General features: G+C 36.7%; 1 protein-coding gene across 3 annotated transcripts; it reads right to left on the reverse strand.

Annotated features, from left to right (window-relative positions):
- Positions 1–7,084: 7,084 nt before the first annotated feature.
- LOC128229799 (monocarboxylate transporter 14-like) lies at positions 7,085–15,975 on the reverse strand. Of its 3 annotated transcripts, XM_052941619.1 has the most exons (6): positions 15,218–15,975; positions 14,638–14,781; positions 11,069–11,479; positions 10,631–10,899; positions 10,366–10,491; positions 9,030–9,164 (listed from the first exon to the last, which is right to left on the reverse strand). In XM_052941619.1, exons 1-4 carry the CDS (start codon positions 15,351–15,353, stop codon positions 10,631–10,633), a joined length of 960 nt encoding a protein of 319 aa, XP_052797579.1. In that variant the 5' UTR covers positions 15,354–15,975; the 3' UTR covers positions 9,030–9,164; positions 10,366–10,491. The 3 variants fall into 3 exon arrangements, with proteins under 3 accessions (XP_052797580.1, XP_052797581.1, XP_052797579.1); XM_052941620.1 differs by lacking the exons at positions 10,366–10,491; positions 10,631–10,899; positions 11,069–11,479 and having other exon boundaries at positions 7,085–9,164; positions 15,218–15,926; XM_052941621.1 differs by lacking the exons at positions 10,366–10,491; positions 10,631–10,899; positions 11,069–11,479 and having other exon boundaries at positions 9,022–9,164; positions 14,649–14,781; positions 15,218–15,951.
- Between the last annotated feature and the right edge of the window lie 29 nt (positions 15,976–16,004).

Consider the following 16,004-nt stretch of genomic DNA (forward strand, 5'->3'; position numbering starts at 1 on the left):
ATCAATTTGATACTTTTGTATTTTGATCTACCCATCCAAAGACCATGCGTTTTTGTCCGGTTTAGTTAAAGACCTGAATGTTTTCCAAAGGTATCTATTATTTCTAGAACAACAGGTATTTCATTTCGGTTTTTAAGAAATAATGTTGTGTCATCAGCAAGCTGTGTAATTTTTATATGTTTTTCCTGTATCTTTATACCTTCGTACATTTCACAACTTTTTAATTTTATTGATAGAACTTCAACAACTATAATAAAAAGCAAAGCAGTAAGAGGACATCCTTGACGGACTCCACGATGTAGATAAAATGAGTCAGATATCCATCCATTATTTGAAATTTTTGATGTTATATTGCAATAAAGGGTTTTGACCCATTTGATAAAAGATTCTTTAAAGCCAAATTTAGTCAAAATATTAAGCATGAACGGCCATTCAACTGTGTCAAAGGCTTTTTTTTAAATCTAAAAATAGTATTGCTCCTTCTTGATTGAGAATATCAGTATAGTCTATTACGTCTTCTATTAATCTAATATTAAAACATATATTTCTATTTTTTATATACCCTTGCTGATGAAGGCTTATAATACTCGGAAGAACCAATTGAAGGCGATTTGCTAGAATTTTTGCTGCGAGTTTATTATCTATGTTTAAAAGAGATATCGGACGCCAATTCTCAAGATTTTCTGGATCGTCTTTTTTATACAGCAATGAAAACAAACCTTGTTTCTGAGTATTAGACAGTTCACATTTATTGTAACTTTCATTTAGTGCCAAAACTACTAAATTACCAATAATATCCCAAAAGGCTCTATAAAATTCAACAGTTAGACCATCTAGGCCAGGGCTTTTGTTAAGCTTCATGTCATTAAGAGCTGCTGTTGTTTCTTGGTGTGTTATTTTACCTTCGCATTTGTCGCCTAAATCAGATCTTAAAGTAGACTGTATACGTATGTTGATACTATTTAAATAATGCTCATATTCTACATTATCATTTAAAACACTTGTATATAAATCATTATAAAATTTTACTTCTGCGTTTAATATTTCCTTAGTTTGAATGATTCTGTCTCCGTTTATTTTTAAGGAATCTATAACTTTTCTGCTTTGGCGAGATTTTTCTAGATTCAGAAATAATTTAGAATTAGTTTCACCCTTTTCAATGAAGTTAACTTTAGAACGTAGTTGTGCACCCGCGGCTTTGTGTTTATATATATCATTTATTTCTGATTCAATTGAGTTAATTTGGCGTTTAGTGTCTTCATTTTGATTTTGTGTATCATACAGACGTTTGAGTTCTTTTTCTAAAATGTTCAAATGGTTATGCTGTTTTCTTGAAAATTGTTAGAGAACTCTATTGTTTTTTCCTTAATTTCAATTTTACAAAATTCCCATTTAACTTGCGGATTAATATTCATTTGGATTAATTGGGTAAGGAGAGGTTTAATTTACCTTTGGTATTCTTTATTGTCGAGAAGGGAATTGTTGAATTTCCAATAACCCGGACCACGCGTATTGGGTATTTTTATTTTAAGTGAGATTGCCATATGGTCTGTTGTTTGTATAATTGCAGGTCGGATATCAGCTGAGAATATTTGTGACGTAAAGTTATCGTCGATGAGCCAAAAATCTATTCTACTTCTTTCTATATCATGTTTTCGCCTCCATGTAAACTGGCTTTTATTTGCGTTTAATCTTCTCCAAATATCACACAAATTATACGTTTTTATCATATTTGTTAAACTTTTAACTGTATCAACTTTGAAAGTGTGTAATTTTCTTATTCTATCATTTATGTTTAATGTATCGTTAAGATGCCCGCCATTTATTTGTATACCGGAACTTTTTTCTGAAATTATATTTAATAAGTTGGAATAGAAAGTATTTCTATTTTTTCTATTATTAGGCGAATATAAATTTAGTAGTGTGTATGTTATTCCTTGTATTTCAGTATTAAGTAAAATATATCGGCCGTTTTTGTCACATAATTGGTCTAATATGCTGTATTGAATATCCTTTTTTAATAATATAGAGCAGCCTTTACTATTTGATTCACCATGACTGTGTACTAGTACCCAATCATGAAACTCATTTTTAATAACATGTTCAATATCTTGTGTAAAGTGAGTTTCTTGTAGAAAAGCAATGTCAGCCTTTTGATTTTTGAGCCACTGAATTAAGCGCATACGTTTACCTCTATCTCTTAGACCTTGAACGTTAAGGGATATAAGATGAATTATGTGCTGTTGCATAGCAGAGATTTAGTTATTATGAAAATATAAATATTATATAAAAAAAGTTCGATGGTTAAGTCCTTAATAAAACATTCTTATCATTTAAGAAAACTAAAGGTAAGAAAGTTAAAGGAACCATACATATATCAATTACAATACACCAAAGTAGGCTAAACTTCTATTGAAGTAAATAACGGGTGTATATAAATTGAACATCAATATAATATTACAAACATATGATGCAATCGATAAAATATTAACGTAATAATATATTGTACATCGATAGTTAGCAATAACAACAAACATCGGGAAAGTACCACAAGAACTGCAGAGTAAGTGATCAAATTAATGCTTGACTGAGATAACGGTACATTTATTGGAAATTAAGGCAAAACTAAATAAGCGTGTATTTCCCAAAACCATCGGTGTATAATGTTACAAACTAATAAGTTATTTATGTCAATAGAAAGCATTCGCAAGTTGTTGTTTCATATTGAACTGTGTTTTTATATAAAATAGCGAAACCAGGGATGTGCAATATATGTTTAAAATGACATGTAAGTTGTTTTAATAGCAATATTAGGATGTGCTGGAAGCATCAAGCCCCAATGCCGGCTACTGCTGAACACATTATTCATGTCCGACTGCCACCTACTGCTGAAAACATCATTCAAGGCCCAATGCCACCTACTGCTGGAAACATTATTCAAGCCCCAATATTACCTACTCAAGGAAACATAAGTTAAGCTCAAATGCCACCTAACGCAAGAAACATTATTCAAGAGCTCCAATAACACCTACTGCTGCAAACATTATTTAGGCCCCAATGCAGCCTACTGCTGGAAATATAATTCAAGCCCCAATGCAACCTACTGCTGGAAACATAATTCAACCCAAAATGCCAGCTATTGCTGGACACATTATTCAAGCTCCAATGCCACCTACTTCTCGAAACATTATTCAAGCCCCAGTGCCAGCTACTGCTGGACACATTATTCAAGCCCCAATGCCACCTACTGCTGGACACATTATTCTAGCCCCATAGCCATCTACTGCTGGAAATATTATTCAAGCACCAATGCTACCTACTCCTGGAAACATAATTCAGACCCCAATGCCTCCTACTGCTGGAAACATTATTCAAACCCCAATGCTACCTACTGATGGAAACATTATTCAAGCCCCAATGCCACCTAGTGCTGGACACATTATTCATACCAAAATACAACCTACTACTAAAAACATTATTCAGCTCCAAATGCAACCTACTGCTGGACACATTATTCAAGCTCCAATGCCACCTACTGCTGGACACTTATTCAAGCCCCAAGGTCACCTACTGCTGGACACATTATTCAAGCTCCAATGCCACCTACTGCTGGAAACCTTATTCAAGCCCCAGTGCTACCTTCTGCTGGACACATTATTCAATCCCCAATGCCACCTACTGCTGGATACATTATTCAAGCACCAATGCCACCTAGTGCTGGAAACATTATTCAAACCCCAATGACACCTACTGCTGAAAACATTATTCAAGCTTCAATACCACCTACTGCTGGAAACATTATTCAAGCCCCAATGGTACCTACTGATGGAAACATTATTCAAGCCCCAATGCCATCTACAGATGGACACATTATTAATGCCCTAATGCCACCTACTGCTTGAAACGTTAGTTACGATCCAATGCCACCTACTGCTGGAAACATTGTTCAAGCCCCAATGCCAGCTATTGCTGAACACATTTTTCATGTCCGAATGCCACCTACTGCTGAAAACATTATTCAAGCCCCAATGTCACCTACTGCTAGACACATTATTTAAGCCCCAATGTCACCTACTGCTGGACACTTTATTCAAGCCCCAATGCCACCTACTGTTGGAAACATTATTCAAGCCCAAGTACCACCTAGTGCTGGAAACACTTCAAGCCCCAGTGCAATTAACTGCTGGAAAAAATAGTCAAGCCCCAATGCCACCTACTGCTGGAAACATTAGTCAAGCCCCAATGCCACCTACCGCTGAACACATTATTCATGTCCGAATGCCACCTACTGCTGGAAACATTATTCAAGGCCCAATGCCACCTACTGCTGGAAACATTATTCAAGCTCCAATGCCACCTTCTTCTCGAAACATTATTCAAGCCCGAATGCCAGCTACTGCTGGACACATTATTCAAGCCCCAATGCCACCTACTGCTGGAAACATAATTCAAGCCCCAATGCTACCTACTGCTGGACACATTATTCAAGCTTCAATGCCACCTACTGCTGAAAACATTATTCAAGCCCCAATGCCACCTACTGCTGGAAACATTATTCAAGCCCCAATGCCACCTACTGCTGGAAACATTATTCAAGCCCCAATGGTACCTACAGATGGAAACATTATTCAAGCCCCAATGCCACCTACAGCTGGACACATTATTCATGCCTAAATGCAACCTACTGCTTGAAACATTAGTTAAGATCCAATGCCACCTTCTGCTGGAAACAGTAGTCAAGCCTAATGCAGCTATTGCTGAACACATTATTCATGTCCGAATGCCACCTACTGCAGAAAACATAAGTCAAGCCCCAATGCCACCTACTGCTGGAAACATTAGTCAAGCCCCAATGCCAGCTACTGCTGAACACATTATTCATGTCCGTATGCCACCTACTGCTGAAAACATTATTCAAGCCCCAATGTCACCTACTGCTGGACACATTATTTAAGCCCCAATGTCACCCACTGCTGGACACTTTATTCAAGCCCCAATGCCACCTACTACTGTACACATTATTCAAGCCCCAGTGCCACCTACTGCTGGAAACATTATTCACGCCCCAATGCAATTTACTGCTGGAAAAATTAGTCAAGTCCAAATGCCACCTACTGCTGGAAACATTATTCATGTCCGAATGCCACCTACTGCTGGAAACATTATTCAAGCCCTAATACTACCTGAACCAGGAAACATATGTTAAGCTCAAATGCCACCTAACGCAAGAAACATTATTCAAGCTCCAATGCCACCTTCTGCTGGAAACGTTATTCATGTCCGAGTGCCACCTACTGCTGAAAACATTATTCAAGCCCCGATGCTACTTACTTCTGGAAACCTTATTCAAGCACCAATGCACCTACTGCTGGACACATTATTCAAGCCCCAATGCCACCTATTGCTGGAAACATTATTCAAGCCCCAAAGCCACCAACTGCTGGAAACATAAGTCAAGCCCCAATGCCACCTACTGCTGGACACATTATTCAAGCTCCAATGCCACCTACTTCTCGAACTCTCTCTCTCTCTCTCTCTGTAATACTGATACGATGTTTTAATTAAAACGCATCAAACACAAACCTTGGTTAACTACTAAGTAACGCGTTAACGTGTGACGCTGTTGCGCTAGCATAGCCTTTGATGTACAAATTAAGCGAAGTTATTGTATATTGCTGCACATTGAAAATATCCGATGAAATGCGATATTTTGACTATATCGGGTTTAAGGATGATATTTTTACATTTGCTTTGTTATTCACGCAATACTGGTTATATCTGCTTTACATAAACAAGTTTAATACTGATAAATAAACGTATTACCATTACATCAAAGGCTATGCTAGCTTAATATAGAGAATGTTAATAAGATATTCAGGCGTATTATAGTTTTCGAATAGTGAATAAAATAAGCCCTTAATAGACAAAAAGATTGACAACAGAGTTAAGATGGTCTACGTGTTTTACTTATGAGATCTTATGCATGTTTCGTCTATCATTTACTGTTTCCAAAGTAGGTATAATTGGCGCGAAAAATAAGTACCTGCTACAAATTACTTCAATTGTTTAATTGCTGTCAGTATACAAGTTAAGACTGTCAAACGTATTTATTCTAACTTAATGCATTAAAACAAGATTTAGAGGCCAAAATGTCAGAGGTCAAGTTGACAGAGACCTTCTTCAATGATATATGAGTTAGAAGATATTTAGTAAAATATAATTGATTAAGAAGGGATGGAGTGGGTGAGCGCCCTTTTTAACCAATAATATTAACTTAATATATGCTAACTGACTGTAAATGAAACGTACATTTGAATAGACCGCCGTATTTGAAACACAATTTTAGTCATGTTGCGTTCATGCATATAGCTTTTGATGTTAGAATATTTGCACCGGTTTTATGTTGCATTACATATGTTGTATACCGTACCAAATTCGACGGCAATAAATCAATATAAACCTTGAAGAATTATTTTGTTCCATGTCCTTCTTGTGCATTCAATTATGGAATAACGGCGATTTTTATTTAAATGCCTAGTTTATGGAATGTTTGGCATGACTATCTTCTGATTTGCATCTCCTTTTAATTGCACTGATATCACAGTAGGGGCCAATTTCCTGTTTATTTGTTTATTGGCTCATGGCCATTTAGGGTTCATTTCTATATTAATACCTCCAAAACTGTACAGCAGGACATTCAGATCGGAGATCTGATAATACAATAAGGCAATTAGTTTAAGATAAATTCACATGAGTTGTGTACAATACACGTTTTATGTTGTTTTTTGGGGGGGATAGGGGGTCACTTATAGTAGGATTAAACTAGGCCTTTAACAAAAATATTAATGATTTGCAGTTATATGATGTTCGTTTGATCATCGCATTTTAGGGATTTAAATGTTTGACCGTCTATTTTCATGTATTTAAAGTTAAAAATCACTGGTTGGTATTTTTCACAGTTATTTGATATATAGATTCATTCTGGTTTAAATGGGAAAAAAACAAATCCCACAAAAAGCCATTCGCGCATTTACATCACAAAACAAGTGTTTAATTCAAACAAGTCAAACCAGATTGAATACCGTTATGCATTGTTTTTTTTATTTCAAATACTTGAAACCACAAATACATATCTTCTGAATAATGTAACCACAACCATGTACAATACGATAAAATAGCGTGTTTTGAATGGACAGAAACTATAACAGACAGAAAAAAATCCATTTCAAAGTATGATAATGCTGACAAAAATTCTGCGTAGGCGGAGGTTGAAAATCCCACTGAACGTTGCAATTCTTAACGATTAATACAGGCCTATGAGCCGTTTAATTGGTTGGAAAGGTTAGGTTGTTTTCTAAACGGTTTTTGATTGTTAACTTAGAGATTCGGAGCGAAGTGTACCTAAATATCGCGATGTTGAATCTACACAGTGGAAATTTTTAACCAATACGTTAATTTATATGCGCAGGATAGTAACTTAAACGCAAACCTTACACCAAGCTGCGACGCGACAGTGACAGATATATATATATATATAGGATCTGACACGAGTTGTCATTTAATACAAGATTTTATTAAACGAGTTCATGAAATTTGTTAGTAAGCGAGCCTCTGGCGAGCTTACTAACAACTTTCATGGACGAGTTTAATAAAATTCTTGAATTAAATGACAACGAGTGTCAGATCTGTTTTATCACATGCTTAAAACGGTGTTTTTATTACCAATTAAGTTCCACTTTTTGAACCGATTGTTTGACAGCCAAAGTACTCAGAGTAGAATGTCAACGATGCGCCATATAAATAGTTCCAAATTAAAATGACAAAAGTAACTAGCAGTTATCAAGTTTTAAAATCTGATAAAGCGCTTAACAAGTCACAAATATAAAAATGTGTAGTAAAATATCCAACAACATGAATAACGAACGATTTTAACCAAAAAAAAACAATAAGTACACAATTTGGTGACGTCACACTCAGAGTACATGCATTTACGCGGTTAATGTGACCTACATCGGTCTGTCAAGTTTTACTGTGTTCACGGATTTAAAAGTTATTCGCTGTCGCTTTCTACGATGATTTTGCAGCGTTTTCTTGGTGTACATGGTGTTTCACAACATGCAGATGATAACGGCGAAGCCTTACTCTGTACTGCATGGATGTTGATTTTGAAAAAGTTAATTTCCACCAGGAATGTTTCCAGAGAACATGATGTTCTAGCCGCCATGGGATGTGTCATGAGATGTCTGTGCTGCGAAATTCGTATTTGTGTTTTCGGTATCCGACAGCTAATTAAATCGGCAAGCAAATGGCATTGATTGCATATTGCTTGTGTTGGTCAAGATGGAGATGTTTGAAATGTTCTTGTGGTGTTTGTCACTATTGTGGCTGTATTTGTTGACTGACTGGATATTTCTGTGACTAGTAATCTGCATTATCTGGTTGGCGGAACATTGTTATCAGAAAGTTTTTGTACAAGATGCTTTCTGGCACTATGATTCGTTAGCTATTTCTCTCCCGAAAGTCTTACAGCTTCATTATTACGGTAAGTATTTGTTGGCATTTAAACCATTTTGTTTACAAACAATGCGGAGGGATATCTAGGTTGCGTGTGATTACTCTGACCAATAGAAATGTCTGATAGGTTATCTTACACATGTGTAAGATAAAAATATCCGTAATGGGTATATTACACGGAAAACAAAGGTAAGCATGTGATAAATATATATATTAAGCCGTCGGTCTTTCAGTAGTTTCAAACAGTCGGACTTGTCAGACAGAAGACAACGAACCAAAATGTTTCACGTTGCACAATATTGTCATACCTATACAATGCAACGATACAAGATCATATAGCTGATGAAATGCCGATTCAATAGCCGAACTGTTTGTGACCGATAGTAAAGAAGTATTTCGACGACATTTTCCTTGTCTTGTCTGTTGTCTGACTAATGATGAAGGCTAAAAGAGCCGAGAAAAGTGTCCATACGTATGCAGTTTTAAAAATAAATTATTTTTCGTTTCCTCCAATTATTTTGTCTGTTTTCTTCTCTTCTCAAGTTTTTGTATCCAGAGGATTTGCAGAGTTAGTATACCGGTCAGGACCATTGTGAATCCGGAGAAAAAGAAAGTACCAACGTAGTTCTCCAGTTTGTCATACAGAGCTCCTGAAACAAGAAATCGTAGTTTACAGGTGTTATCATGCAACATGAAAACGTTCAAAACGATCCATTTTTGAATGTTCGTACGTGTCCGTGGATAAAGGCTATTCTGAACTGATAAATAAATGATGGAGATATGTTAGGCACATACAGACGAAGTGACACCCGCAGGACTAACGTCTCTACCTCGAAGGTCATAATTATGGAAATATACATATTCACACATATAATAGTAGGTCGTGTACGTGTCGGGTCGTGTACAAGGGAATTTTGAAATAACCTGACAAATGGTTTTGTCACATCAATGCGACTTGTCGAGTGCATGACCAATGTCCTTACACCGAAGGTCAAAGTTACACCTGAAAGGCCAACTTTAAAAGAATGCCGCATATATGTAAACGGGTGTAGGTGTCGTGCCGGGACTGTAACTTGTAGTACAATTTGAAATTCGGAAATATAGTGGAAAACAGATATCCGGCAAAAAAAAATAATACATGTCGTGTGCAAGACACATCTACCTTGAAGGAACGCACTTAGAAAAATGGTTTCGGAAAGCTTGATATATGCACATAGAGTATTGGTAAATGTGTCTGAGCTGTACCTTTGTCATGCTCTAGCGGCTTTTGAAACAACCTCAAATACCAAGGTCATATTTAGAGGAGTATCAATATAAGATGCTTCGTATGTATATAACACATAGGTGTCGTTTCCGCCTTATAACATGTCATTGACGGGGAAATTCTCAAATAACATCCCTAATGTGATCGGCAGACAAAGTCGATATCTTGTGCTCGCTAGTTCATACTTTCAAATGAATTATAATAGAATGCTTCATATGTGCACAATCAGTAAAGCTTGTCGTGTTCGTGCTTTAACTGTGTCATGCAACTTTTGAAAATATCAATTCCGATGTTCGCCACTTAAAGGCCCATATCGGGTGCAAACATGCAGAGCATTATCTCTATATGCGTCGCGTGCTAGACAGATGTCCCAACCCCTTCGTTCATCGCTCCCTTACACATATAGTCAACAATCATGGGATATAGTTTATGATAGCTGTTCATGAACCAAGACACATTACAGCAATCTGTCTGGCACTTCGGGGCCGTTCGTTCGGCAATGACGACTCTGTCGCTTTATTTAAAAGGAACTGATTATCGAATGCCAGTAGAAACCCCTTAAGAGCATATGTTTGTTTATCACCAACCTGAGATAGGGGTGCCAAATAAAGCAGGAAATCCATCAGCGAAAGAAACAAAACCAAACGCTGAAGCGAATTTCGCTTTGTCCACTAGCCTGGAAACAACGATTGGTTCGTTGGATGTCAAGGTTCCTGCTCAATAGACATGGTACTTTATTGCAGTTTTCTAGGGTTACGACCAAAATCACACTGCCATGTACTACAATGTATTGAAATCGAAATATAACATTTATAGTCTGAATGAAAATTTTCTTTCAATGTATGTACTCACCTAAGCAGTTACCAACATGATGCAATACAAGATAAGGGTCAAATATGAAGGACAAAATGGAACCAACACAGTAACTACGCCTCCAACAAAGGCAGCTACGGAATAAATGAATATAGGGTTTGCCCAAGTCTGGTCAGACACCCATCCGCTGATCAAAACAAATATGGTACTTGCAATTCCGATCGTTGACACTAAAAGCGAACTCTTCTGTGATGAGAAACCTTTACTTTGACCAAATGCAGGCAAAAATGCAAAGGGAGTGAAGTAACCTTCAACATAGAACAGTGTAATTAACACAAAATACTTTATGCTAAGAACAAATTGTCTCACCGTAATTATTTTCGCTTATAGTTATTTGTTTAGAGGAAAATTAGAAATCAACAAAAACAAAGTGTGGAAATGGTGTTTAAAAAAATCATCGATATTAATTTTTCTCACCAAAAATAGTTAAACATTTGAATATTCCAAACAAAACAAAGCTCGGGCTTCGAAGCAAGTCAACATTGAAAGTTGGAAGAAATCGGCAAAATCCAGTTTTGTTTTCTTCCGTTTTCGGCTTAGCATCTTCAGCATCTTCAAGTGTTACATCTTCAATAATGGCTGGTTTCTGCACAAAGCCAGGTTGCAATAGAAAACCTAATGGAACTCCATTTAACACGATGGCGGCCATTATTTGCATAGCTCCTCGCCAGGAGTATACCGATATCAGATATTCCGTCAGTGGTGGAAGTGCAAAGATTCCGATTCCGCACCCCGAAAATGCTATCCCTACAGCTAAAGCATTGCGCTTGACGAAATACTCTTCAACGGCTACAACAGGTGTAATGTACATCATTCCAATCCCAATTCCTGACAAATAAAACGCTCATAGCTAAACAAAACAACTACATTGGTTGACCAGGGACCACTAGAACGCATTTTGATCTTGAAAGCCTTTTAAAGTCATGTTGTGTTGGATATTATGTAATATAACGACTTAGATAAAAAAAAGAACAAACATCAAAGCAAACGGTCTTGTAGGAAATCGTTCACCTTTGATAGGGTCAGATATCGAAAAATATAATATCGTGTGCATCATGTTTGTATCATCAATTGTTCAGATTAGAGCTCTGGTGTTGATACCCACTAAACTAAAACTAAATTGGTATCACAGTCACGCAAAGCGGCCTTTTCCATAAATCAATACCAAAAGCCGTTCGGTTATTTTTCACATTCTGATATCTTTAAACTATTTGATAGTATGGTAACTCCAATCCTCACTTTCGGGTCTGAAATATGGGGCTTTAAATATAGTGAGGTAATACGAGGGCTGTATGAAAAGTTCGCGGACAAGTGGTGCCATATTCTTAATTCCAATCGTATAGATTTGAAAACGCTACACATTACAAATATAAACTCCCAAGTAATATTATAAAAAACATAGGATAAAGCGTCGTTTATAAGCATACACGTGGCTTCCATTGCAGCCATGTAAACAACACCCAGAGCACGTCGATTTTTAAAAAAGTATACCAGTATTAAATGTTATATAAATTCCGTATGAGCGTAAGAAGAATTGCGCCAAATATCACGCTCACGTACGACGTCGTTACGTCATTTACGTTAAGTTTTAACGTTGTACGTTGTTTATAACATAAGTTATAGCAAAAACAGTGTCGTAAGCTGCAAAAAAGTAATGACGTCAACAGCCGAAGTGGAAGTGCGAGCAAACATTAAGTTATGTGTCAACCTGGCCCCAATTTTTCGAAACTTCTTAAGTCCCTTATAACAGGATTAAGCTAATCTCACTATTTTTGTTGTTATATAAAATGTGTTATATTTACTTCTTCAAGATTTTTTAAAAATTATGTAGGAATAATCTGTATGATTATCAGAATAAACCATTTTTCATTTATCAAAATCCATTTTCAGTATGTATTATGGCTAATTGAAAAAAGAGACTTAAGCCTGTTAAGCTTAAGAAGTTTCGAGAAATTGGGGCCTGGGCTTAACACCAACGCAAACATTTTAAAAGCTACAAAAAGGTTAGAAACAAAAATGTTGCCGTACATTAGTGTTCAAGTGGCACGAAAAGGTTTGAAACGCAAAACATTAGAGGAAGATAAACGAACGGGAAGACCACACATTGTCTATGATGGCGCTAAGGAGAGATTCGTTAAAATTCTGGATTGTGACCGTCGTGTTACCGTATGAGAAATTTCAAATGAGGTCGGGGCATCATTAAATACTGTACACAGAATAATACGGGAAGATCTTGGTATGAGTAAATTTAGTGCCGATGGGTCCCCCGTCTGCTGTCTAATGATGACAAGAGGAGACAAATGGAAGCATCAAGGGAATTTCTCTGACGCTACCGTAGAGAAGGGGAGGGATTCCTGGACAGGATCGTTACAACAGATCAAACCTGGCTATGGCACTACCCTATCCGAAAAACTATAGATGAACCTCAACCCAAGAAGGCACGTGTCTCACGATCTGGAGGGAAGCACATGTTTGTGTTTTTCATGGACGGGCGCGGCATGATACTACAACATCAAATATCAGAAGGGCAGATGCGGCTTATTATTCTATGGTTAATCCTCTCGCAACTTTTAATAATAATAATAATAATAATAATAATAATAATAATAATAATAATAATAATAACAATAATAATAATAATAATAATAATAATAATAATATAATAATAATAATAATAATAATAATAATAATAATAATAATAATTATTATTATTATTATTATAATGATGATGATGATGATAATTAATATTTACAATCATGTAGGTATAATCATAATATTCGTTATTAACAGGTGTTACGGCGCGATCTCGTGCAGCTGCTACGCAAGAAGCGACCAGGGTTGGACATATCACGCATCATCCTACACCAGGACAACGACTCCCGCCCACAAGGCTAACTCAACCCTGCTGAAAATCAGTCTCCTGGACTTTGAGACCTTCGTGCATCCCCCTTACAATCCTGACCTTGCCCCGATGGATTTCCGGGTATTCCCAGAAGTTAAACGGCAACTGAGGGGACAGCACTTTAACGATGTCAACGAACTTAAAATTGAAGCGGAAAGAATTGTTGGGTCATTTCCAGAAGACTTGTACATGGAAACATATGACAAATTGATCTCACGCCACAGAAAATCCGTGCTACTAAATGGTACTATGTAGAAAAGTAAAACACGTTTATGTACTTTTATGACGTCAAGATGTTATTTCCGGGTGTCTTTTATGTACTGTATTAATTCCAGTGTTATTTGTAAACCATTTGATGTAACTTTAATTTGTTTTCTGTATTTTATTTTATTGATATTCATGCCCATATAAATTTCATAATGATATTCAGTTGTTTTTACCTTCAATAAACGTAGTCCGCGAACTAAACATACAGCCCTCGTAGAAAGAGCGCAAGCAGAATTTTGTTGATATTTACTGGGAGTTCATTCGACAGTAAATACAAGTTTGATACTGGTGGAATATGGACGACTTTCGCTTTGTATTGAATATTATTTAAAATGTATCACATGTTGTAGCAAATGGTTGCAAATGCCAAATCAAAGATAACCAGTTAATTGCTATTAAATGATAAACTCGCTGGACAAGGTGGGAAGGTGTACGCAAGCGACTGGTCTTACAAATCTGCTGTTTAGGTTTGGCTTTGGTTATGTTTGGATCTCGGAGGACGTCAGGGATATAAATACGTTTCTATATACATTCAAGCAGCGTTTAAACGATTGCATCTCCTGCACAATGTTGTTACTACTTCCTCGCGATGCGACACTAATCAGTGTTTTGCATTACCGTTAACCCAACAAAAAATAATAAAATCGATGTATTGTTATTTTTTGATGTTCCATTTAAGATACTGATACTGAATATAGATTATTGATTTTTGAAGATTATTGAAGTTACGGCTAAAATTCTTCTAAAATTCACGGGCCCAGGCCTTTCAAAATACTCAACATGTGATTGAGGTTTTCAAGACTATATTAGTACATACCACCGACGAACCCGTAAACTATGATCATGGACTCGATGCTGGGGGCATATGTGCAGGCGAATAACGCGATAGCCGCAACAAATGATCCTGCGCTAGCCACCGTTCGACAACCAAACCTGTTCACCAAGGCACCGACTAGTGGACCTGTTGATATAAAATATAAAATGGTTAAACTGTGTGAGTTGTTGGGTTAAGCTTGTTAGTGTTTTCTATGAACGTATTGGAATAACATCCTCGGCTTCATTCGGAATATTCGTAGAAAGCAATGAAAGGTGAAAACATTTTTAACTAAAGACACACACACGCACGCACGCGCGCACACATGCACGCACGCACGCATGGAAATAACATCCTCGGCTTCATAAGGAATATTGATAGATAGCAATGGAAGGTGAAATAATTTATTCGCCATAGTAACGTCTTAAATGTCTACGCAATGCCCGAGTAATGCTCAACGACCTGAATAACTATTAAATGAAATATTTACAGTGCGTACGAGGAACGCTACGACTTTTTACCGAGTGAACGAAACTAAATTCGGCATGAGGTACAAAATATGCATCCAAAGTGATGTACATACCAACAAAAAGGTATGTGCCCAGCATTACTGAGACTATCCAAGATGTGGCCCAGCTGCTTGAGTTAAACATCTCCAGAAGCTCCACATAGAACACTCCGAATGAAAGAGATATTCCATCTACCAAGAAATAGAACATGAAGGCTGCAAATGTGACAATCCAGGGCAATCCGCCCTCGGTGTCCTCTATCTAATTGGTTTGCTCACTGGATGCTCCGTTCATGCGCTGGTTGAATGATTCAGAAAATTGAGAACTTTCAATGGAACACTCTGATCTTCCTGTCGATGAAAAGGTTGATCTGCAGTCGTTGATTTCAGTACTGGTGGCGCCGCTTATTCCCGCTACACAAGAATTGTCCATATTTTATACCTCAGATTTAAGACTGTGTGAAACTGTAGTCCGTCTTCTTCTCTGTCTTTATCTTTTTTTTAATCCGTCTTTTGTGTGAATTTTGAATACCATGAGCATAATTTAATACTAACTTACTTTTAAGACAGTTAAACTATTATGAATGAAACAAGTAGTTAAAACAAATAGATATATACTTTAAGTTGGTGCGATATTGCACAAACCTAGCTTTCGTTGTGATCTTTCTAAGCTATGTTCATTGATATCGATGCATTGCCTAAAACGGATGAAATGCGAGACATGCTTGCACCACACTTACGGTAACATGACGCTGACATTGTTCGTTTTACCTTCTTTTCTATTTGCATCTGCTTAACCGAATAAGGTTGCACGGATAAATAAACCCATTACTAATTGTAAGAAAATAAAAAATAAAAATGT

The sequence above is a fragment of the Mya arenaria genome, chromosome 4, assembly GCF_026914265.1.
Source record: "Mya arenaria isolate MELC-2E11 chromosome 4, ASM2691426v1".
NCBI lineage: Eukaryota > Metazoa > Mollusca > Bivalvia > Myida > Myidae > Mya > Mya arenaria.